Source organism: Mugil cephalus, chromosome 20 (genome assembly GCF_022458985.1).
Source record: "Mugil cephalus isolate CIBA_MC_2020 chromosome 20, CIBA_Mcephalus_1.1, whole genome shotgun sequence".
NCBI lineage: Eukaryota > Metazoa > Chordata > Actinopteri > Mugiliformes > Mugilidae > Mugil > Mugil cephalus.
Window position 1 is genome coordinate 8,201,172 of NC_061789.1, and position 25,264 is coordinate 8,226,435.

Below are 25,264 nucleotides of genomic sequence, written 5' to 3' on the forward strand. Positions count from 1 at the left end.
AATATTGTTCTCTGATATGAAAGCTTAAGATTATCAGATTTGCTATATCAATAGTCACGGGGTTTTCATGACATTGAAAACAAATTTATTTAAGCATACCTATTTTTAACATCAATACCAATCGTAATAATAAAAGTCTTAAACCTTGAGTGTTGTAGAATTAGAACAGCTTAAATGAATCAAGCGTGTGGTCTTGTTATATGATTAGATTCAAGCAACCGCAGACTATAAAACTTTACAATAACTATATAATAATTTGGTTTTATATGAAATTTAGAATCTTCTCATCTTCTTCTGGGAACATTTCGATACGTTGACACAAGCAGGGGGACTGGTGTTTGTGAATGCCAATAAAGTTTGACGTTTTGAATTCGAAGCTGTCGTAAAGCAGCCGTTTGTTTGTCGTAAAGCTGCCTATTGCCATAACGACGGTCAAGATGGCAGCGATCGCGGCTGGAGATGAGCATGCTGCCTCTGAAGTTTTGAGAGGACTCGCTCGACATTTAAATTGCCTGAACGAAGACAACAAAGCGACGAGAAAGAGAGCTCTCGATTCGATCCGAAAAGAGACGGTAGATAGGGGCCTCTCCAGCAGCGTCTTACAGGAAGTATTCTCTGCCCTCCTCAAGCCTCTCCTCAAATGCCTGTCGGACCCGATGGAAAGATGCAGAGAAACCTCCATAGGGATGTTAACAGAGTTTATTCGATGTGTTCCCAAACCGGAGGAATCGCTGCCTTATCTAATGCCGTGCCTGGCGCAGCGACTCGGGGAGAAAGAGATCCTGGAGCCGGCGGAGGAGCTCCGACTGATGGCCGTGGAAATGTTGACTCTGGCGGTGGAGGTGTGCGGGAAGCATTTAGCGCCCTATCTGAATGAAATGATCAGTATACTACAGAGGACCATCGTCGACCCTTTCCCAGACGTGAAAAGGGAAAGCTGCAAATGCACCGTAAACTTTGCGAAGTGTGTTCCAGGTTGGTGAGGGGTTACTGTTGTCGTTGCTAACGTCGGTTACCATGGTTTCGAAGCTGGCAGACATGTTTGCGACACGAAAGCTGACTTTTCTGCACTGCAGCTTCTTTGTCTTCTTTATTTACACTGGATGACTTAAGTAATTCATGAGATTGTGTGTCCATTAAGGGTAATTGTCAGGCACCGTTTTAGTTTTATATTTGGTCTCATGTCACTAAATGCACAAAATCCACTGCATGGACTCAAATCCATTTTACTTCTTTCTCTTCAGAACACTTTCACATGCAAGCTGAGAGTCTTGTCAAGCCTCTCATGATGACGATTGCTCATCAGCACTCCCGGGTCCGAGTCTCTGTCATCGAAGCCACTGGGTCGGTTATTCAGCACGGCAGTGGGAAAAACGTGGACGACGTCCTCTCTCATCTCGCACAGAGACTGTTTGACGACTCGCCACAGGTGCAGTTTTGGCAAATAATCCACACCTAAGTTATTTTCTTCCAGGCACCTGTCCTAAAAGACATGTATTGTCATGAAAGTCAGCATTTTTTTTTGTTTTCTCCCTTGGTCCAGGTGAGGAAGACTGTGGCTGCGGTTGTTGGTGATTGGCTGTTGCACATGAGAGACCGATACTCTTACTTCCACAAACTCGTCCCACTCCTGCTGAGCTGTATCAGCGATGAGGTCCCAGAAATAAGGTGGAAGTGTCTTTACTCTTTACTTCACATCTGAATGTCATACAGTAGTGGCATTTATTATATATGGTGTGATCCTAATACATTACAAATGATTCTTGCAGGCTTCTAGCTGCTGATTTGTGGAGGCAGGTGGGGGCGCAATGGGAGAAGGAGAACGAGGACGACTTAAAAGACAAGATGGACTTCCTTCTAACGCCACCTCCGCACTACCCACCAGGAGGTCAGCCACTGGCAGCCACATGTTCATTTTTGGTTCACATAGGCAAACAAACTCATTTAGAAGATAAATAGAACAACTCCAACTCCCTAATGAGGTGCTATATCTGTCAAAAGCACCTTTATTTTTACTTTGGCCGCTACCTTATTTTTGGTCAGCTACAAAAAAATGACTGTTTCTTGACTTAATTTCACTTCATGAGTTGTGTGAGCTCATCAAACAAAGCCGTTTTAGTCTTTAGACTTAATGGAGGTAGGAGTCTGACCTTCTTTTGTAGGGTCAGAGCCCTAAACGTTGTCTGCATGTTTCTTCAGATCGGTGTACTGCTAAATGTAATAACTACACCTCACTGCATTAAATCACGTTCCTTTATTACAGCTGTCCGTGGTTATAACGAGCAGTAAAAAACGATGCTCCCCGTGACAGCTTTGTTGTCAGGGCAGGCTTGGAAAGATAAGTGTGTGCCTCGGGGATAGGAATGAGTGTACACCTGAACACGGTCACCTCCCCTATAGAGCCAGAATACGTGTGCACGCGGCGCGGGTCCTACTGTAGGCCTACACGTGTGACAATACGGTTGAATATCGTCTCTGCCTCGGGACAGGAAAGGAGAGGAAGAGGCTGTCTTTCTCCCCTTTTGTCTTCCTCCCTGTCGACGTTATAAATCTGCCATGCCTCCCGGTGTGAAGAGGTCACTGTCAGAGAGTGAGAGATGATCAAAAGGGGTCATGTTCGGACTCGTCCCGGTGTGTTCCCCTGATTTATCTCCGTCATCCTTAAGTCCTCTCTTCCTTTCTCGTAAGGGCTCCTATAGGAGGAGGAGGAGGAGAGGAGAAGGTGGTGGGGCAGTGGGAGGGATGCAGAATTGAAATATAGATGGCTATTTAAGAATGTGTTCCGCTTGCACTGACACGTCCCTTCTGGGACGATGTTTATTAACCGTTTAAGACCTAAACTTTTGCCCATTTAAAAAAAAAATAATAATAATAACCCCATAATCACAGATGGACACAATTCAAAGTGTGGGTGAACATTGGGAAGTCGCGCTTTCTGGAAAAGCTGCCATTATGGTAAAGATGACGCACCGCTGCTGTTGGCTGCAGGATGATGTTCGATACCACCGATTTCCTTTCCGATCCGATACTGAGTAAAAGTCGATACCAATATTTGTATAAATACCCTAATGTGTCTGGTAAACCTAAAAAAAGACAATAATAATTTATTTATTTTAAACTCAGAAGTGTTTCAAACGCTAAAAAAAAAACACACAAAAAAAAAAAAACGTTAGTAATAAAACACCTTGCTAGCTTCACTTATATCGTTCCTCTGTTGCGGCGAGCGGTGCGGAGCAGGGACGCCGATCAAAGCCGTTCACTATTTTACGCTAACTGCCTCAGAATAGCGGCAACTAGTCACTCATCAGTGAACGAGCGGGAGTTACACAAAAACCGAATGACACTGAATGCCACACCACACTCAACTCCCACAGTGCATTGCGGCACATTTACTAGTTGCTGTCGAGTATTTAATTCAAATGTATTTTTATTTTAGTGCGTAAGTTTTTTAAATATAATTCTAAATTTGAATTGATGATGATCTTGTAACATTAAAATAAAATGTATTTAATTTTTTGTCGCTCAAAATATACGTCACAACTGCCAACGTGCGACACCCGCCGGTAGGTCCAGCCCGCTATTTATTGAACTTTTCGACCCCAGGTAAGCCAACCGTGGATAAATCCCTGTTATTTATGCATAAATGCAATTTCGTTTTCTCTGTAGTAGTTGTTTCATTTCACAAGTGCAACACACTATAGGCCTAGCATAGAGGTGAAAACGATTTATGCAGTGTTATCTTCATTTTAGATGTCAAAGGGGTTTTGTGGCTCCTAGTGTTTTCTTTTCTGTGGGAAACGGGTCCAAATGGCTCTTTGAGTGTTGGGGGTTGCCGACCCCTGACTTATATGAACATTAAGACACTTTTCGGTGTCACATTACAAAATGTATCGTATGCTCAGGTGAACGTTCAATCTCCTCTGCAGTAGAGCGTCCAGGCCTGGGATGCAGAGAGCTGGTGGTGAGAAACCTGGGGCGGCTGGTGCCGGCCATTGCCCACGATGTCACCGACTGGCTGGTGCCCACGCGCGTCAGGACCTCTCAGCTCCTTTCCGTGCTGCTGCTCCACGCCGAGGACCACAGCACGCAGCACCTGCAGCCCCTCCTGGCCACCCTGTACCGGGCCTGTATGGACACGGAGAAGGATGTGGTCAGCAATGTGAGTCCCCGACAACGAGAAATTAAGATTGGCAGGATGTTGTACATCAAACTGTTTTTCCTATTTTTTTTTAATGCAGGTGTGGTAGCAGTGATTCATACACGGCCGCAGTAGAATATTTGTTACACGATCAAATGTTTTTTAGGACACATCTGGGCAGAGCATGACTCAAGGACTTGGGATGCACCTGTTTACATAGGAGGATTGTAAAGACTTTGATATATGTAACGAATTAAAAAATGTCTTCCTGTCCTCATCCCCCTTTACACTCCCCCACATCTGTGTCTCTCCACCCTCTTCCTCTCCGCAGTGCCTGGCAGCTGCTAAACTGTTGGGGACCTTTGTCCCTCCGCCCGTCTTCCTCAAGCTGCTGCTGGAGCATGTGACCACCCCGTACTCTTCCTCCCACCCCTGGGCCCCCCTCATGGTGCTGGCCGCGGTGCTGGGAGGCTGCTCCAAACCACTCCTCGGACCGCATCTGCAGCAGATTGCCGGCGCGCTGGCTCAGCCCGACGTCTGCCAGGAACACCAGCAGGTCAGCAGAGGCCCGGCTTCAGTTTGGTTACGTGTTTTTAACATTTAAAACACAGGTTTCTGTATCCCGTGGGGTGTCGTGTCTCGATGCCAGTTCATGTTCATTCAGAAAAAAATATAATAAATATAAAAAAAATGTCTAATCAACCAAAAATTTCACGACCCCGCTGCAGGGCCTCCACGGACCCCCTAGGGGTCGCGGACCCCATGTTGAAGACCTATTATTTAGAGTTTCTCTTTAAATAATTGTTTACCAATGGAAGAATCCCATCAAGTCCATATTTCTTTTCCTCTTTTGCTAAATATGTTTCCCTTTCAGAATCCGTTATTGTCTGGTCCTTGTGCAGCACTGACTCACCTACACCCATGAACCCGCCCCCCTCACTCAGAGTGGCCTACATTAGCTTCCTCCCCTGATATATTAATAACAAATATCCACTAATTTCACGTGACCCCTTGCGTGTCTCCTCTGACCCCTCAGACCAGACGAGGCCGCGCAAACGCTTTGTTTTTTTTTTTTGGTTACATAGCCATGTGTGAGGTCTTGGCACCGGATTGGGGGTCGGCCGCGCCGTTTAAAGAATCCCTGAAATTTCAAAGCCTGGTCCGGTCAAGGCTGGTGATAAATGGACGGGGAAACTGACCTCCTTCTGCCCCCCCCCCCCGCCCCCCCCCCCCCCCCTTCGTCGTTTTCCGGCGCGGTCCAACCGGAGGGAGAATTAACAGGACGCGGCGGTCTCATGCTGTCGCGCAGATGCAGGCGGACCTCTGCTTCCTCTCCCTCTGTCTGTTTGTCCATCTATCGTCCTCTGGCTCCGTTCCTGAGGGCGAAGCGTCGAGCGCCGCGGCTCAAGGGCTCACCCAGACGAAGCACCTGCGAAATTCCTTGACAGCAGACGAGAGTTCACGGCGAGGAGACGGGCCGGATCGCCGCGCGTCTGTAAATAGACTGGAGCACCTGCGCGTCCAACACGGCACACGTCTGAATGGTTTATTCGCTCAAGCGCTGCGCGCACACAGCGTCCATGTTTCATCTTATTTCGCTGTAAGAACTTTAAAAAATATGTGTTTTCGTATCCAGCCCCGAGAGAGTTATGCGCCACCTGAACCAGAGGCGGAGAGGTGGAAAGGGTGAAGTTTGTCTTGGACGCAACGGAGCCTGTGAAGAACCGAAATGTAAATAGTCTTCAAAGCGAACAGAGGGCAGAGCAGCGGGGCCCTGCAGGGAGGCCGAGGATCGGGGGAAGGCTGATATATGAGACGCGACACAACCATCATCCCAAACCCTTTCAACTCGACTCTATTTTCTTTATTTCAGCTGAGGCAAATGACAGCTTGCGAAAACAAATGACAGATGCTACGGGAAAGATTAAAACCGTCGGCCGTAAATCGAGAGATGATGTTTATATCTCTGAGAGAGAAATCAAAGGCGAGCCACTGGTTAAAGAAGTGTTCCGAGTTGCCACGCGTAATTTATATGTGGCGACGGCTGTGAATCACGCGGGGGGGGTGTCTCTTCGGAGAGGTATTCCCTGGAGGATTAACAGATTCCCACCATCGCGCGCAGCAGTTGCCGTGGCGACCGAGGATTCGCAAACATCTGCAGGCCAGGGGTGAACTGGCGATGGTGGTAAGAGAGAGAGAGAGAGAGAGGGGAGGCTCGATAAATTAGCCGCATATTTACAACCGAGGCTTGTTCGGAGCGAACTGTAAAAAGTGCCACAGGAGTAGAAAACGCGGCTTTGGATCTCCGCGGGCGAAGACACTTGAAGCGCCGCAGCATCTTCGGGAAGTCTTCGGCTAAATGTGTGACCTCGCATTCCCATCAGCACACGAGCAGAACACACACGCTTTACCTGCCTGCGAGGACTCGGCGTCAGATGCACGCAGTGTTTGTTTTCACGTTGCCGTGGCGATATCTGTAGCTGTGGGGTGGGGGTGGAGGGGTGGTGGGCTCCCCACTGGATAGGAACCCATCGCCTGCTATTGCTCCATAAAGAGGAGCTGTGTAGGTGTAATTGATGCATCCAGTGGTGGACAGATGCACACACGCTGCGTAATGAGGCCCTTGGAGCGTGCCCAAGCCAATGAAACCAGGTGTATCTCCCCTCGCTCCAGGTGTCCACCTAGTCATTACGCCGCACCACTTTTTCCGCTCTCCTTTTTTTTTCTCAATCTTGGCCAACCCTAATGGTTGTTTTCTGAGTGTGTGTGTATGTATAATGTCCTTGGCAGCATGTGCGTACACTAATGTGTGTTGTCCACCACTGTTATTTCCGCCACTGCTTCCCTGGTGCTCCTGCTGTGTTTTCCTACCTAGTTCATTTGCTCACGGTCACGAGCAGGGATTTCCTCCGTCGGTGATGCGCGAACACTTTGGAACAACAGTCCATTGGGCTGAGCTGTGTTTAGTCTATTCTGCTGACCTGGAGAAATGAGGGCAAGTTGCGGTTGCGCACGGCTACCGGGGAAGTTGCGCAGCCCCAGACGGCCTCAGGAAAAGCTTTTCACGCGCCCTGGAGTTTGTGTGTTTGTGTGGGACCGACTCTGCTGCTGCAAAAAAAATTTGGCTCTCCGTTTTTCCTCGCAACTCGTAATGCCCCGAGGATCTTTAACACTTATTTTCCTTCAAGATTAAAGCCAAGCTGTGCTCCTTTCAGCAGCACGTCCAATTTGAGAGAAGATAGTGCGCCGCCTAGTGACAGAACTGTGGTAATTGTCAGCCAAGCTGTGTGAGCTGGCCTCGTGTTCTTGAGTGAAGGAGCATATGATGGTAATTTTTGTATTCCTTCTCGCTCCAACAGCCCCCCTCTCTCAACCTGTTTCATCACCAGACCAGAGCAAACACCTGGAGGGCATTCTGACCCCCCCCCCACCCCCCCCCCCCCCCCCCCACCCCACCCCACACACACACACATGCGCTCCATCCCCTCCCTAACCTCCCCATGAAGCCATAATGACAGGCCGCGTGAAAACAGGAAAAGGGGCCATGATCCCAGTGATGGCATGGAAATTAGCCTGAGCTGCAGGTCTTTGTCTAAACACGAGCTCAACCACAACACTGGCTGACAAGTGACAGCAATCGCACAACCGAAGCGTTTGGAGATGGAAAAAAGGCTCCTCGCTCTCAGTGGCTGTGCCGTGTTGATCGCCGCGTTATTATTCGTGTAAAATAAAAGACAAGTAGTAGGGAAAATAACAGGCAAGAATGTTTTCTTGAGTAGACTGGATGAAAATGTCAAGAAGGATCACTACTACAGGCCTCACATCTGCCAAAATGAGACTTTTTTTTAAATAAAAATTTAATACTTCCTCTCTCCTTTTTCCCAGGTTATGTACTTGGAGCAGTTGTTGGCGTGCGTGGATGTTCTGCTTCTCCAGTGTGAGTCAGACTGCGGCTCGGTCAGCCTGCAGCTACTGCAGGTGCTGGTCACTGTCCAGAGCCTGTCCCCCGAGCCGGAGCTCAGCGACAAGGTGAGAAAAGTCACCAGTACGAGAATGCAGTTCCAGCTGGGCGGTATGGCCAAAAATGTACATCACGGTATTTTTCAAAAGTGTGACGGTATCACGGTATTTTTTGCAATACGTTCTCAAGTGAAATCTGGGGACATTCACAGCTGAAATGAAGAAACAGGGACGATTACGGTTTCATTTATTTTAACATATTTATTCACATATAAACATATTTAAACTGCTGTGTCTGTGAAGTCTATAGCAACGCGACCGGCTACCGTAATAATTATAGTTGGCGCGCAACATTTTTTTTTCTCGTTCATAAAAAGCTAAAATCGGGGACATTTTCGGGGGCAGCTTTAGACGGGGGATAGGTCATCGAAAACGGGGACTGTGCCCAGAACTCTGGGACGTCTGGTCGCCCTGAAAAAAACCCACAGAATCGACACGGCACCCTTTTATTTGGAACAAGTTCTTCCGTGTTTCCGTGATGATCTCGTTCTGCCGTAAAGTCAGACTGGACCAGTGTATTAAAAATTCATATCATAACGAAAAAAAAATATACCGGTATTCGGTATGAACCGGTAAACCACCCATCCCTAATAGATAAACACGGGCAAATCAGCTGTATCTATATAATACTTATCTACTGAGAAAACTCCTTTCCCTTCAGTTTGGTTTATTCAATCTTTTTCCTTTCCTTTTTCTTTCTTTCTTTCTTTCTTTCTTTCTTTCTTTCTTTCTTTTTCTCTCTTTTTTTTTAGAAGCCGATTTTATGAAGCAAGCGAGCTATTCGAAGAATGTAAGCATTTGTGCAGGTTCAAAGTGGGCATGGCTAACGGTATAATTACCCACTTAGACAGGGGAGCTGAAATTGCACCTTTGGAGTGGAACTTTAAATTCGGTCTTGGGTGAAAGGAGGCGGGTGAAAATCGGAGAAAGAGAGACGGGCAAGGGCGAGGGAAAAAAAAAAAGAAAATAGGCTGGGGAAACACGAGTTGTGTTTCTTAACAGGTTTTTTATGTCATCGTCCTCAGGGCACAAAAGTCAATTCACGAGCAGGTAACGACATTTCGCTCGCTCATTCTGGCCGGCCTCCGCTAAACGCGAGAGGCGAAACGGAGTCAGCGGCGCGTCAGGCCGACCGTGTCTGAGGTCGGCATGTCATCTAACTTGTTGTCGCCATCGGAGGCTAATGACAGGGCGACGAGCTGGGGAAGGAATTGGCGCAGTCGCTCGCCAGACACCGCACGGGCCACCAGTGTGACTGTGTGTTTATGTCTGTCTGCGTCGGTGCGTATGTTCACACAGCGGGCAATATTAGAGAAGAGAGATGGGAAGGAATGGATTAAGAGCGGAGAGGGAGGGTGAGAATGGCCTCAGGCGTTCCCGGACCCAGAGGAAAAGCAGAACTTGTTTTCCCAGAAAAAGGGGGCATGAATTTCCCATCAGCGGACAGCTCAGGGTTGTCTAGCTTTCTTCTGGAGGGGGAGGTGGGGGGCAGCCTGTGACTCAGACAATGTCTCCGTCCCTGTCCATCCCTGAGGGACTGTGAGGGGAACTATGAAGTCCCCTGAAGGTCAGTTCCACTGCCCTAAAATGTCAGCTAATTATTCACTATGTTATCTCTCGTTCTTGCCCTTTCCTCTCCGCTCAGCTTTTTATTGATGCGGGCCTTTGTGCGTTTCTGATAGTTTCTCTGCCTTTCTGACATCCTGTGTGTCATGAGTTTTTGGTCTCCGAGTGGTTTTATGTGTGAGACTTTGTCGCGTCTGCTGCGTCGTTCTTCCCATGGCGTTTTAATTCCTCCCGTGTGACGAATTCCTGGTGTTATTTTAATTAGTCAACAGGATACTCTGCTCTGTTGTGTTTTCTCATCTTCGCCACTTCGTGCGTCTCTTTCTCAGGCCTCGGAGAGCGTGCAGACGCTGTGTAAGGCTCAGGGCCTGGGCTCGGTGAAGGAGCTCTACAGGCGACATATGGGCCAGCTGCTGGACTGGATGTCTGCCTCCGTCAACGCCTGGTCCAGCTACTCCCCGCAGAGGCTCCAGCTGCATGTCATCGTCACACAGTCAGGTGAGACCTGAAGCCCGTGCGTGCACGAGACGCGGCCAGGTTATGCTGCAGTAGGTGGTTGAAAAATGGTTAGAAAAACATACAGTGAGGTTTTGAAAGATCAGCCCCTCAAATCACCTGCGGAAGATAAGAAAATTCCATTACACCCCGGCGTCTCGCTGAGAAGCCTTTACCAGAAATGACCTCATGTAGTGGTGTGCAAAGCGATTTTTTTTTAGCTTGTTCAGGCACGAGAAGTTTGTTCACATATGATCCATCATTAAGGCAGCACCTCTGGGACAAAAGGTACCAGCAGTTTGACTTTTATGTGCAGTTACAGAAGCATGGAATATGCAGAAAAAGAGACGCATTAGTCTTTTTTTCCTCGAACGTGTCTTTTCACTGATGTTCATTGAGAGATCGCAACAGAAACAGAGTGGATGTGTCCAAGTCTGGACACATCCTCAAATATACAAAGGCAGAGCGTAGACTGAAATTGAAACTTAAATTTTGTGAACTAGCGGGGTGGCGGTTGGCACTGATACCTCACTGGTTCCCTCCCAATTTTTTTTTGCAGCGGTTCAATGAGGATTTCAATAAAGCCGTAATATAATTCCTTTAGTAATTCCCTTTACACTACATCATTTAGTAATAAAATTTAAAAAAAAAATCAATCTGAGGAGCCAGTTGGGAGCTGAAAGAGCCGGCTCAGACGTATATTGAAGTAGTGGCCTCGTTTACTGTGTAGTCGAGCAAATGCAACAACGGAAAAACCAAACGGAGCACGCAGCCATACAAAATATGTGAAAGTGTTGAGAAATAAGTAAAATAATGAGAAATAAATTATGGTTTAACTGTTAAGAACTACTATAAAGTGAGAACTTGCATCTTAATTCTGACTCTGTGCTCTTGTCTTGTTCAGTCGTCATTGTTGTAAGCGAGGCAGGAAATGGAAATCAACATGAACCCGACTGGCAAAAAAGAAACAGCGCCAACTAGTGTTTGGGGTTTTTACTTAGTTACGGCGTCTATGTACCACAGTGCCCTAACAGAGCCTTCAGTTACCATCACTCACAGGCCTCCTTGCCACCTTGTCGCCCAAAATCAGGGCGTCGTGCCGTCATTAGCACCAGTTGTCTTAACTGTCACGTGTAAATCCCTCCCTGCTTGTGTGCGGCGCGGAAAGATCGAAAAGCCGCGACCCTCGGTTTGGTTCCCGAACTTCACGTTAGTTCCCTCAAAGTCGCGTAATCCGCCATCATCACCACCTCCCCGTGCCACGCTTTCATCTCCATCTCTTTCTCCCTCCCCTCTCCCCTCTTTCTAATTGACTGGGCAGCTGAGTAATCCTCACACACACAAAAGAAAAAAACTGACCAGTCAGTTCGTGATCCCCGTACAGGTCACAACATCAAACAGCAGCAAAGAGACCTGCTCTTGACCTTCTCCTGGATCAAGGCCACTTTGAAGCTGCCTGTGTGTCTGAGCCTCTCCCCCCCATTCATTCTTACAGATGTGGTCATTGGTCTATTAACACAATCCAAGGATTTGTGCAGCGGGCATCAAAAGACGGTGTCTCCGTTTAATGTCCTCATGACTCAGGGTAATCGGGCCCACTCTGAACAATTGACGGTAGTTAACGTGTCATCTGAGAACTGGTCTTTTTGCTTTCTCATCATCTTTTTATTCTATTATCGCCCTCTCATTTCCTCTTCACTGTCTTTTGTTCTTCAGCCGGTGTAAGAATGTGAGATTCCTGCACATCCAGGCTTGTTGGGCTTCTCGAAGGCGTTTTCTCACTCATCCGAGCGCCTTTTCCTGTCTTCTGAAATCCACTGTCGCTCCCTCGCCTAATCTGTTGTCGCTATGCGATGACCTACAGATGTCTGCTCGAGCACTTCTGATTAAGTGACACATCCTTTGCTTCACTCCTCCCAGCTGAATGAAAAAATGTTTCTCTTTCGCCCTCTTTTTTTTTTTTTTTTTTTTCCTGTATCTTTTTTTATTGCTGACATCCTCAGGCAGTCTCAGGATTTCCTCTGTCTCCTCTCATGTCTGTGCAACTCACAGTCCAAACAGGGCACGGGCACTTATCACTCATTACTCACACACACACACAGTTCACTATATATAGCTCCGTGAGCATGCAATCACAGTGCTGGTGGATAAAGTGTGTGTCTGTGTGTGTGTGTGTGTGGGCATAATATTAAAAAAAAAAACAGAGAAACGCCCTGTCACACAAAGATCTTTTTACATGAAACTTCCTCTGCGCTCGGTAATGTCAGTTAATAACACAAGGCTTGTGATCAGAGCCGTACAAAATGCTGTTTGAAGATTTTTTTATTTTTTTATTTCATAGTTGGTCAAATTACAAAGAACTGGGAAAACCCAGATATGCACACCTTTCCTCTGTAGACGTCCTGTTCTATTTAAGGATATGATGAGTCTGCTGAATCAGAAAGTGGCCTATTTAGACTTCAAGTAAAGACTCCAGGCTTAAGCACGGTGACGTCATGCCATGGTCTCACTTAGTGCAGCAGCGAGGTCAAACGTCACTCTAACGTCGAGTTTTGTGCGGTATTTTTTCCCGCCAAGTGCAGATCAAGTGCACAGGTGGAGGTGAGGGTGCGTCGTCAGTGCCGTGCAGCGTGTTAGTACTTTGGTGGAAAATGTGTCGTGGACCAAGTTTGATTGGTTGGTACCGATACTCGGTGCCATAATGGCACAGATGCAAACGGTAGCAACCACACCGAAAAGCAACGTGGATTTCGCTGCAACTGAATTGTTAATTGTCGCTAGGGCTGCAGAGGGGCGGAAAATTTCTGGTAAATTTCTGGAAACTTTCCATGGAGACTTTAGTCAAGGAATTATGGGAATCTGTGAACTTAAGGCCTAATGGAATTTATGGACATTAACCTGAATTAACTGGAAATTTGGGATAATTTAAAGAAACATACAGTGTACGAGTCGTATATCAACACATTCATGTTCGCATGGAATAGAACTCTCGTCGGCTGCATTTGTTGAGCTCTGGGGGGATTTTTGTGGCATTCTTCACATAAACAATTTGCACATAAACAAAGACTTCCCATCAACTCTAGCTAATGTGAAATGCTCCCAGCACGCTGGTGTTTTTCTGCTAAATGAGGGGACAAAAAAATGCAAACATGTAGATAGCAAGCTGAACTAATGGAACAGTCAAAACATTTAAAACTAATGTATGAAATCTAGCCTGGTTACATGAAACCATCCAGCAGGAGGCAGAAAAAACAGCATCACATTTCACGGTAGCTAGCGTCAAGATAAGCTAACTTCTTTAATGAAGTGGTGCTAGCTAGCTTACATTTAGCATGTCTGGTTCACCAGTAAGCTAGCAATAGGTTTTGCTAGTTAAACTTTAACACCATAGATCAAATATCATCTACCTCATATCCTCAAAATTTACTTGACTTACTTAACATTGAACAAAGTTTTTCCATTCTTTAAGCACCAGTTCAGGCACCATGTAAGCACCGGCACCGTTTCAAAACGTTAAGTACCACCCTACCAACTGGTATAAACAAAGCTCATATATTAAGTAAAGCTGCCTGCAAGTTTGTTCTCGTGCAAAACTGCTAACTGTAAAACTGGTGTAGGTTTAATTACAGCATCATCACTTTGCGATAGGCCTAGTGGTTAAAATACATGTACTAAAATACTTCCAGCCCATTTTTGCATCCTTTTCCCCAAATATTCCAGTTTGAAAAGGTGAAAGCAAAGAAAGAAATACAGCTTTGTGCATGAATTCAATTAAATTCAATTTATATAGCGTCAATAATAATAGAAATTGTCTCAAGACGATTTGCAAAATCTGGGCTGAAACCTCCAGAGCGACTAAAGCAAACACGTAGAATCTGATGATGACGGCGATGATGTTGCATGAGAATATATATGATTGTGTGCCTGTGTTTCAGGTCCGGTCATCGGGGAGTATCTGAGCCAGCTGATGCCGCTCCTCCACAGCTGCCTCCAACCGAGCAGAGACCCAGAAATGAGGATGAGCATCTTCACGATGCTCGCCAAATTGCTTTTGGACGCGAGCAACACCCTGGATTCTCAGGGGTGAGAAAGACGCACCTTTTTTTTTTTTAATTGTAGTTTAATTTTCCACCCATTCATCATTGCATGAGGTAACACCGAGCTACGGCCAGTGAACAGAGCCACATTTATAGACTTTAGCATTACGTTGACGTGCACATTTTCACCATAACCACAAGAGACCAGAGTTAGAAATGCACACACACGCAAAAAAAATTAATGTATTTCAGATGTTTAGGTCATTCTGAACTAATGGCGTCTTTAGGAAAGGTAAGCTTGATGATAGAAGTGTCACTTTTAATAGTAAACCACATTGCGAGCTCACCGCACAGACTGTATTCCCATTTGAGTTAAAATGGCCTCTCGGGGAATATCGGATGAACTCGCTCTGATTAGTTAATCGCAGAGGACGGCACATGCCGCCTGAGTCTCTCATCAGTAATTTTATCCGTCCTCCTTTATCAGTCGTTGGGCAATAAAGGAGTTAAGATAGCAGAGATGTCTGACACCCAAAGAAGGAGCCCGACCTCCTCCCCCCTGCCCCACCCATCCAACCCTCCAGGGTCCCCCTCTGAGCCCTCAGCTGTGCAGCCTCCAGCCCGTGGGCTCAGAGCTCCAATTTGAGGGAATGCATTAAACCTGAGGCCCTCTCCGGGTCCCAGTGATCAGCAGCTGCTCCCGTCCATCAGATAGACAAACTCTGTCTCCGCGGGGGTTGCCATGGAGACATCTGCGCAGAGCGTAACTAACCCGAGCGCGGCGGCCAAAAAAGTCTGCGCGGGTTACTAGGTGTTTCCATTGGTCAGTATCAGAAACAAACTGGTAATCCTTGTGTAAACTGAAATAGCCTTTAGCCTGAATTAGAACGGAATCCAAGACCAAATAATATTCCTGTTAGTGAAACGTGTCACATAAACAATAGGAAGTGTTCTGAAGCCACAGTGTTCTGACGCCTTTGCCAAAAAATGAGGTAGTTGGAAATTCTGCTTTCATCAGTGGCTTTTTTTTTTTCATCCATTACTGTATTTTAGACAAAAGAAGCCTCTGTCTCTTCATCACCCCCACCGTGGCCACCTGCGCTGCTAACTGCTTCTCTCATTCCTGAGCTCTATCTCTGGTAATCACAGAACCGCAAGGAGACAGAAATCACGTCGCACCTTCAAAAGGTTTCGGGGCGAAACGCCGTCCTCGCGCCGCGTGTTGCATTTCCATTCATGACCCGCCGAGCCGCGGTGTGATCTTCTCCGGGCCACACACTGCACGTCATTAGGAGGACAATGATAGTCCTGGAGGAAAAACCGCTTTTCTTTGTTGTTCAGCCGCAAATGACATAATGACAGCTCTGCTGCAGAGCGACCCGAAAGGGAAAGTTTGCGTACGCGCAAGTGCCTTTCATCCACGTGCGCCCCTCAGGTATTTGTTTCTTGTGGATTCGTGCGCCCGAGATTAAAAAGCTGGAAGTGAAATCTAAGTAGAAGGTGTAAGAAATGAAAGTTTATACTTTGTTTCCCTGGATGTGGCGAGGCCCAAATCATGCGCTGCCTGTAATGGAAATGAGAGAGCGTGCTTTCAAGCATGTGAACTGCAAAAAAGACAGGTGTGTTTAGTCTTAATTTGAAGTTTCAAGACATTGAGGTCACATATTCCCCTTAGTCCAAATGTGTTTTTGTCCTTGTTTCATTCCCAAACAAGGCTTTACCTCAATACCCTTTAGTCGACTTGTGGAATAAATGGATAATGTAATTAAGCTCATCATCATTAATTATGCACATATATTTCTGTGTTTGCAAAATAGTTAGGGTGACGTCCATCCAGTGTAAACCGTGTGTCTAACTGATTCTTTCTCTGAATTAGTCATCAAGAAATTCGCACAAAAAACATCAAGCTCTCTTCCTTCCATTTGGCCTCAACCCCGCAAATGTGGAAATCTGTCTTTCCATCGTCTGGCGTCCTTCCTGATGGGCTGTCAACACCCGTCGAGATGAAGACGATGAGCAAATGCAGCGCTGGCGCTCGGGGGGCCGCGTCGGTGGCGCGCACTCTCCCCCTAGTGGCGCTCGAGCGTCACGGCGCGCGGCATCAAAAAGCGCAACGTGACATGTTGATCGTGACACCGGCTGAACGGTGGACGGTCTATGGGCAGCCAGGAGGCGCACAAGCTGGTCGCGTTTCAGAGGCGCATAAGCCGGCGTGGAAGAGAGGGAGGAGGAGGAGGGAAAGGATGACACCCAGATGTTGTAGTTGCTGCCTTTCCTCGCAAAGGCTGTGGGAAAATAACTGCAGCCGTGTTGCATTCACCAACAGCCGCCATCGTTCACGTGCATTCACGTGCGAAGTAGAAATGTCTTCTCTCTTCTCCTGCTCTGTCATTTTTCTGGTGTCTTCTTTTTGTTTTTTACGTAAGGATATATTCTGCGTTCCTCGTTCCAGGTGTTTCCGCGACGAGTCAGAGAAGTTTCTGCGTGACGTCCTGGTTCCTAACCTGGTTTGGCACGCAGGCCGCACCGCCGCTGCCGTCCGCACCTCGGCCCTCAGCTGTCTTTTGGCCCTGCTGCACGGAGACGCCGCCACACCCGGGCAGGTACAGTGCGCGCGCAAAAACGCACACACGACACCCTGTTTTGGACTCGCGAGCGCTGGAAGCGAACACCGCATACGAGCCCTTTCCAGCAGAGTATCTCCTTTTGATGTCCGATCCGCAGAAACCCCTTTTTATTGACTCAGCTGTAAAGGGAAAGATGTGGTAGTGCATTCTTGTAATCCATCAGGGGCTGACATTTATTTCAAACTCTGTTTTGTCCATTCCGCGTCAGAATAGATGGTCCCCGCTTGGCCATTTAGGAAAATATACCGGCCGCCATCTTTTTCTCCTTGGCTGAAAGAGTTGGCCGCAGCAGGTAGCAGGTGTACGCGGGGCTAATCGGGTTCACATACCTTTGTCCCCGAGGAACAATGGTACCTCTGTCCCGGGCCCTTGTTATATGCAGGAACTGTCACCGGAACATGCCCTCGCACCTGCCTGTCGGAGCATGTGCCGAAGAGCGAGAGTGTGTGCGCCTCACGCGAAAGACGCGCACATCTGGCCGGGTTTGCCCTCGCGTGCGCGGGGTGACCAGCTCGCTTCTCGTCACACGTCTTTAACGACGCCTGGCGCAAACATCTGGGGGACAATGTCGGCGGGTGTGTGGGCGTAGGCGCGATCGGACTCCTATCTAATGGCGGCCGAAACGCCCTCAGAGGAACAGAAAACCTGGAAAGTGGTGACTAAATACTTTGAAATTAACAACATGTCCTGACAGATGTAACAACAGACAGTTACGCGAGTATTTCCACAGGCAAATCAAACATCCTTTCATTCGGAGGGACAATGTTTCCTCGCTACTCGCTGTGAAAACAATTAACGGCTCCGGTTACACTTGGCACCCTCGGATTGTCACTGATGTAATGCCGGAATAGTTCCCTGCCAAATTTTCTTCCTCTTTTTGTCTCCTTCCCTCCCGCTCCCCTCGCAGGTTTTTTTTTTTTTTTTTTTTTTTTTTTTTTTTATTGTTTGGCCTGAACGGTTTCGATAGCAAACACAGGGCGACAGAGGTTTTAGCCATCACCTCTTGGCCTCACCTTGCTTGTCCATTACCTCTGTTTCTAGTTCGTCGGTGTGTTGGAAATATCAGCCTCCTCTGTACTACTGTTTCTGTTAACTACGGACATGGTTTCTAGCTGGGTGAGTTTTAATTGTATTGGCTAATCCGTCCTGTCCTGTACCTTTTCTGGATGCAGCTGCTCTGTCTGGAGGACAAGCTGAGCCCACAGGTGCTGTCGGCCCTGGAGGAGGACTCTCAGATGAGTAGGCTGTTAGCATGTCGCTCTCTTTCCGCCATGCTCCGGCTCATAGGAACCAGTTTGCACCATGAGGCCCTCAACAAGATTTACCCCGGTAAGTGACACTCACATGCAAATGAATGCACAACGAGAGCAGCAGAGTTTTTGTCTTCTAATACATATATTCTTTTAATTCGTCCAAAGAGCTGGTGAAGCGTCTGGACGACAGCAGCGAGGATGTGCGTGCCGTCGCTCTGCAGGCGCTAGGGCTGTGGCTGTCCAGCCTGACCAAAGACTACAACGCCGAGCTCTGCGCCCCTCATCTGCAGCTCCTCTTTCAGCAGCTCCTCCTGCACCTGGATGACCCGGACAGCTCTGTGCGGGAGCAAGTGCTCGGTGAGTCAGGGTGTGGAGTTGGAACGCCATTAAAGTTGCAGGGTAAAGAGTGTTGATAGCTTCGCTGTAGGACGTGCACGTGGCCTCATTATGCTTTGTTGAAGGCGTTAGGTGTTGAAGCTCTTTCAGAATCTTCACTGTTAAAGATAACGAACTCTTGACGAAATATAAACCTGATCCGGCCGAATACCGGTATTTTTTTTACGTTATGATATGAATTTTTAATATACCGCATACCGATGTATTTGATTACTCGAGACAGGCCGGACCATTTTCAGTGTAGCGCTAATAAAGGCGCATGCTCCCCCAGTGTCATTGTGAGGCGTGGTGAAGATGGTAGTGATGTTCGATACCACCGATTTCTTTTCCAATCCGATACTGGGTAAAATTCAGGCTGGTATCAGCGATACTGATTCTTTGTGTAAATACACCCACCCATGTATCTGATAAACCAAAAAAGGTAGTGTATTTCAAATCACAAACATACAAAGTATGTAAAAATGCAGTTTAAAACACTATTGATATCGATATTCTGAGTCGAGAATCAATTTTAGACCGCAAAGACCGGGTATCGGAAGTATCGATATTTCAGTATCGATCCGAAGATGGAAGGTTCTGAAAGATGAAGCGGGAGAACGAGAAGAACACGAAAACACGGAGGAACTTCCAAAAAAAGGTGCCGTGTCATTTCTGTGGGGTTTAAAGCTGTCCCCGAAAATGTTCCAGATTTTAGTATTTTATGAACGAGAAAAAAATGTTGCACACAGACTACAATTATTACGGTAGCCGGTCGCGCTGATATTGACATTACAGGCATAGCAGTTTAAGTATAAATTAATATGTCAAAATAAATTAATTAATTGAAAAAAATTTTTTTTTTTTTATCTCCGAGCTGTAAATGTCCCCGGGTTTCATTTCAGAACACGTTGTGAACACGTAATTATGCTTGTAAAAAAAATACCGTAATAAACCGTGATAACGTCAGACTTTTTGCAAAATACATTTTTGGTCATACCGCCGAGCCCTAAACTTTATGATTATTTGACAAATGCGATTAGCTGTCAGCTTTCAAACTCAACGTGAGCCTGTGACGCTCCGCAGGGTCCCAGACGCTCACAAGGAATGAAGGGAATTTGGGGTGTCGTCTATCAAACATTAGATTTTCCCACTGGCGCGCCGCCAGCGAATCCTCCCCTCTCCGTTATCCTTATTTTCCACGCAATTTATCAATAAGCGCAGCATGAAGAATTCCCCCTGCCGGAGCACTTGCAGGTCCGTTTAGGGGTGGGCTGCTGGCGGACTTCATGAGTGAAATGCAAGATCCAGATATGGATAAGCACCCACCTGAGAGTCATTTCACAGGTTAATATGTGAGCGGTTATATCTGTGCGACCCCCTCCCTTCCCTACAAACATACACCTGGGCCGTGTGTGTGTGTGTGTGTGTGTGTGCTGCAAATCTCTGCGCCTCCACTCAAGATCTCTCCCCACGACCTTTTCCACCTAATGACAACCACATGAGGACCCTCTTCTCCTCCTTACCACTTCTCCACATCTGTCCTGAGGTCGACCCCCCTTAATCCCCCCCCACTATCTTTTATCTGTCGGTCTCTCTTCCTCCTCTCGTACCCTCTGTTTTCTGGGGCTGCGTTTTATGGATGCGTCAGTGGAAAGGCGTTTCCTGAATTGCGTTACACGGGCACGGCTCCCCTGGACTTTCACTCTCTCTCCCACTCTCATGGATGTTAGCTGTCATTACTTCTGACAGGAGGCAGGTGAGCGCTGATGCCTCGGCCAGGGACGAGAGGCCTCGCTGCGGGATCGCTCGTCTTCAGAGACAAAGAGAGTACCAAAAAAAAAAAAAAAAAACTTGAAGGCATTCTCATACTCAAACAGATGCAGCAGTAGTAGGGCTGGGCCAGTAAGATAAAAATGTGGTATTTTTCAAATAATAAAATATTGTTTTCCATGTATTATCGCATATTCACAACATGTTCTGCTGGTTGAGGAATTAATGGAATTAATGCAACAGATTGACAAAGGATGAACTATTTTACTGTGATGATGAGTAAATATTGCAGAATAATCCCACACTAGTAGTAAAACAGGTTTGCATGTCCTCGTGTTAACACTGCCTGCAGCTCAGACATAACAAAACAAATAAAAAATAAATTAAAATAAATGTTATCAAAATGTTACCAGCTACCGTAATAGTTGTAATCTGCTCGCAACCTTTTTTTTTCTCATTCATAAAGATAAAATTGGAGACACTTTCGGGGACAGTATAGCCGGAGGACAGGTCATCTAACATGGGGACTGCCCCCAGAAATCGGGGGCGTCTGGTCACCCTAAAAAAACAAAAAAACAAAAACTACAACAACAAGTCCTCTCATTCTGCCGCTTAATTTTTCGGTAGTTGTGTGCGGATCGATGCTGAAATATCGATACTTCTGATACCGGATATTTATGCTCTAAAATCGATTCTCAAATCAAAATATCGATACTTTTGATACTTCAGTCATTCGAGGTAATGTAGCAACACAGTGGAAAGTAACTAAACTATTGAGTTGTGGCGACACAACAAATGTTGTGAAACACCTCTGGTTAAACCACAGGCCACTACCTCAATATACTTCCGAGTTTCAAATAATGATTTGAAATACACTACTTTTTTTAGGTTTACCAGACATCAGTACCGGATCGGTATCGCCGATACCAGCCTGAATTTTTTTCAGTATCGTATTGGAAAGATAATCGGCGATATCGAACATCACTATTTTTCAGACCTTTCCATCTTCACCGCACCTCACAGAGACACAGTTTCACCATGTGTGTTTAGAAGCACTACTTTCGCACAAAGTATCGGTGCCGGATCGGTATCACCGATACCAGCTTGAATTTTGCTTAAGATTAGTTATTGGTTAAAGGTTTCCTGTAATTGTCAACAGATCCAAAGTCTGAACCCGGCTAAATGGATTCTACTCACAAGTAACATCCGTGTAGCCAAAGCCTGACATGATTCCTGTCTGGCTTAGTTGATGAAACTATTAGAAACATGTAAACAAGCCTCCTCGCTGTTGCACTGGGTGACGCTTTCCTTTATTTTTCTAAGACCTTGAACCCTTTAGCTTATTTTGAGTTGCTCCCACGTCCGCTGCCCTCCTGCCATAAATACTCACCGCTGCACTAAATCTACGGTTGAAAATAGCCCCTGACAATTACATAATCTTGTTCGCCCTCCGCAGCACCAGGCTATAATAGAAATTTAATTCTATTTAGTTGGGCTGAAGAGTCAATGCGCGTATTGTAGAGACGTGGGATTTTGCGAAGATAACAACATGTGTTCTTAGCCCTGTTCTTCAAGCTGTGATTCTCATGAGGTGCAGTGGATTCACAGACAGCTTGGGGTCTCTTTGTGAAATAAGATGACCCTGCATCTTGCTGAGTGATCATCTGTATCTGACAGCACGCATAACCCTCCTGTGCCCCAAACATGGAAGCTCTCCTCACCCTCATGCACGGCTCCGTTTGAAGCTCCTTTTTTGTTTTTTGCCCTCTCCGTCCTCTCTCTTTCTTCCTCCCAGTGTCTTTCTACTTGTTCCTTTAATAGATGATCCCATTCTTATGCTTCTTGTATTTCAAACGCATATCTGTGAAGTGGCTTGATGTCTGCAGCATGTCCTGACAGAATGATGGACAACACTCCCCCCTCCGCTCCCTCTCATCCCTCTCATCCCTCTCATCCCTCCTTCTCTGGCTGTTGGCACGGGTATAACTCACTTCTCACAAGCCATCATTGTTCTCTTTTATTTCCTCCCTCCCAACCCCTTTGTATCTCAGCTGGGTACAGTATACACAAAAGCTTAAAAAAAAAAAAAAAAGAAAAAGAAAAATCCCCTTGGTTTCCTTGAAGAACAAAGGCGAGGATCAAATGAAGAGTTTACATGAGTAAACTCATCCAGCATCTTGCGTGTCGCCACTGGAACAGCACTTCTTGTTGTCTTTTAAGCACTTAGTCGTTGACAGCAATTGAAGTAATTCAATATACTTCTGAGAATCAGCAGATGATTTGGGAACAATGGGGGGAAGAAAATATATGAACGGTGAATTGTCGCCTCCCAGTGGAAGGAAAGGGAACCTACATGTGTTTGGGTTGCAGAATAATGTCAATACAGGTCATCGCTGCCATCTTCTGGCTGTTTCCTGACTTTGAGGACATCTTTTCTTTTGTAATATGTTTTTGTTTTAGTTTTCTTTATTACAGGCATATGCAGTATATTCAGTTTTGAATAAATAAATATACATATGCATATCCCATTGGATTCCCCCCATTCGTGAGCACCAAACCCACCCGTTACCTCCCTCCAATCCCAATTACCACCCTTGAAATAGACAGAGAAAACTTAATAAATAAAACTTGCTTACAAGCATGTGCAACAAACGCACACACAAGTAAATATACATAAATATAAATATCTTTTAGATTGGTTAAGATTTAGTTTAATTTAACTATTTATGCTAACAGAAGGACAAAAAATGTTTGGTTGCGGTCAGTCAAGAAAATGTGCAAAAATGTGCACTTCATACACACAAAGAGATACTTTTCATCTTTCACTTCCAGTTAAAATCATTTTATTCCTCTGTGACTGACAGAATCAGCTTGTTCTATCTTGTTATAGTTAAGTAAAACTAAACAAAAAGCATAGGCGTGTAGGTAAAATATTCTAATTAAGAGAAATAAAAAAGAAACTTATGACTTAAAAGCTTAACCTGAATTAACCAGAGGCTGTTGGTCTCTTTAAATCTGATCCCTCCTCTGTGGTGTACCACAGGGTTCTGTGCTGGCCCCCCTCCCTTTTGGCATTTATGTGCTTCCCCTAGGCCTCCTCATCAGTAACTTCAAAGGCATCTCTTACCATGCGAACGATGTTCAGCTCTACTTCTCCTTCAATCCAAACAACCTGGAGAAGCTTAATGCATTTTAGGGCCGTTTGGCTGCTATTAATAGTTGGGTTTGCTGCAATTTCCTTCAACTAAACTTTCCTTCAACGGAGGTGCTCATCTTAGGAGTAGAGAGGATTGCCTCCAAAGTAACTTCCCACATGGACTCTGTCAAAGAACGTCATCACCTGAGAAACCGGGTGTAGTTTTTGATCAGCCCATGCACCTGGAGAACACGTCAAATCTCTCACCTTGCTTCTTCCTGCTTCTTCTACCTCAGAATATAACAAAACTCCAGTCCATTATACCCCACTCTGAATTAGAAATGTGTGTTCACGCATTCAACTCCTCCAGGTTGGACTATTGTAACTCACTATTCATCCATAGATCAGCTCCAGATGGTTCATAATGCTGCAGCCAAGCTACTCCCCAGGTCTGAGAAGTCTTGCCACATCACCCCATCCTAGCCTCTCTCATCCTTGGCTCCCGGTCCAATTCAGGATTCACTTTTAAAGTCCTCACTCTCACCCACAGAGCCAAGCTCCAGTTTACATCTCAGAACTCATTCACCCCTACTTCTCCAGCTGCTCCCTCAAATCCACAGACCAGCATCCCTCACAAGACCAGACTAAAAACTAAAGGGGGCAGAGCCTTGTTATCTGTATTGTTGTCTGTTGCTTTTTATATTTCATTGCTGCAAAGAAAGGACTCTGTGCACTCGTGCTGTGAAGTTTGCTATATAAATAAAGTTTTACTTACTTACTCACCAAAGTAAAATAACAGTAAAATAGCAGTGTCTAAGATTTTTTTTTTTTTTTTTTTTGCTTAAATCAGAAAATCTGGAAACAAACTGAAGCTAGACTGAGGTAAAAATAAAAGTTGAATAAAAACTAACTAAAAAAAATGAGGTTTGGATGGACAGTATAGTTTGCACTGACTGGCCCATGTGGTGGTTAATATAATTTTAAATTAAGGACAATATAACAATCAAAATTCTGCTAATTTATCTGCTCTTAATATGTAATTCATGACAAAAATATGGCATTTTAATGCACTTAGTGATACCTTTATGTTGCTTGTACCATCAGGTTCCTGCTTTTGAGTGTTGTTGTTCCTGGAATATGTTACTGTTCTCTGAGTCTTTCTGTAATCTCACATCCAGCGTTCTGTCCCCTGTCTGTTCTCTCCGTCTTTGCTTTTGTTTCTGTTCGTGTGAGTCTAGAAATCCTGAAGAAAGGCAGCTCGGTCCACCCGGCTCTTCTGAAGGAGGAGGCGGAGGCAGTGAGGGACAAACAGAGGAGCCCTCTCTACTGCGACCAGCTGCTCCGTCACATCGCCTCGCTGCCCACAGAGCATCCAGCAGACTGTCCCGAGTGACATCTAACACGGAGACTGACGCTTGTGCCTTATCTCAACATCCATTCACCTGAAAATGAAAGCGCTGGAGTTTTCTTCTCAAAGTGTTCGAGTAGATTTGTTTTTTAATATTTTAAATTAACTGTTAAATGTGTCCTTTAATGCACCGTTAAATGCTAAATTTACCATTTGTTTGAAAGCATTTTTTTTTTGGTCCTGATGTTTTATTTTAATGGAAAATTAGTTCAGACTGGAGTTTATGTCACTGTGTTTGCCTTTGAATATTTGAGTTGTGACTTGCACCAGCCCAGAAGTTAAATGAAGCAATTTTTCCTCAAAATTAAATGTTTTTATATATTTTTCATAATTATTTTGTTTGCTTTTCATTCTTTTTTTTGTCCGAATTGCTTTGATACGATTTGTAAATATAAATAAATATTAAATAAAACGGTTTTAAATATGACATGAGGCCATG

At 45.7% G+C, this 25,264-nt stretch overlaps 1 protein-coding gene across 2 annotated transcripts; it reads left to right on the forward strand.

Annotated features, from left to right (window-relative positions):
- Positions 1-429: 429 nt before the first annotated feature.
- LOC124997449 (dynein axonemal assembly factor 5-like) lies at positions 430-25,242 on the forward strand. Of its 2 annotated transcripts, none has more exons than XM_047571147.1 (13): positions 430-975; positions 1,245-1,429; positions 1,544-1,668; positions 1,770-1,888; positions 3,927-4,159; positions 4,470-4,694; positions 8,024-8,167; positions 10,054-10,222; positions 14,155-14,302; positions 16,709-16,859; positions 18,056-18,212; positions 18,302-18,493; positions 24,656-25,242. In XM_047571147.1, exons 1-13 carry the CDS (start codon positions 438-440, stop codon positions 24,808-24,810), a joined length of 2,541 nt encoding a protein of 846 aa, XP_047427103.1. In that variant the 5' UTR covers positions 430-437; the 3' UTR covers positions 24,811-25,242. The 2 variants fall into 2 exon arrangements, with proteins under 2 accessions (XP_047427103.1, XP_047427104.1); XM_047571148.1 differs by having other exon boundaries at positions 3,930-4,159.
- Positions 25,243-25,264: the final 22 nt, after the last annotated feature.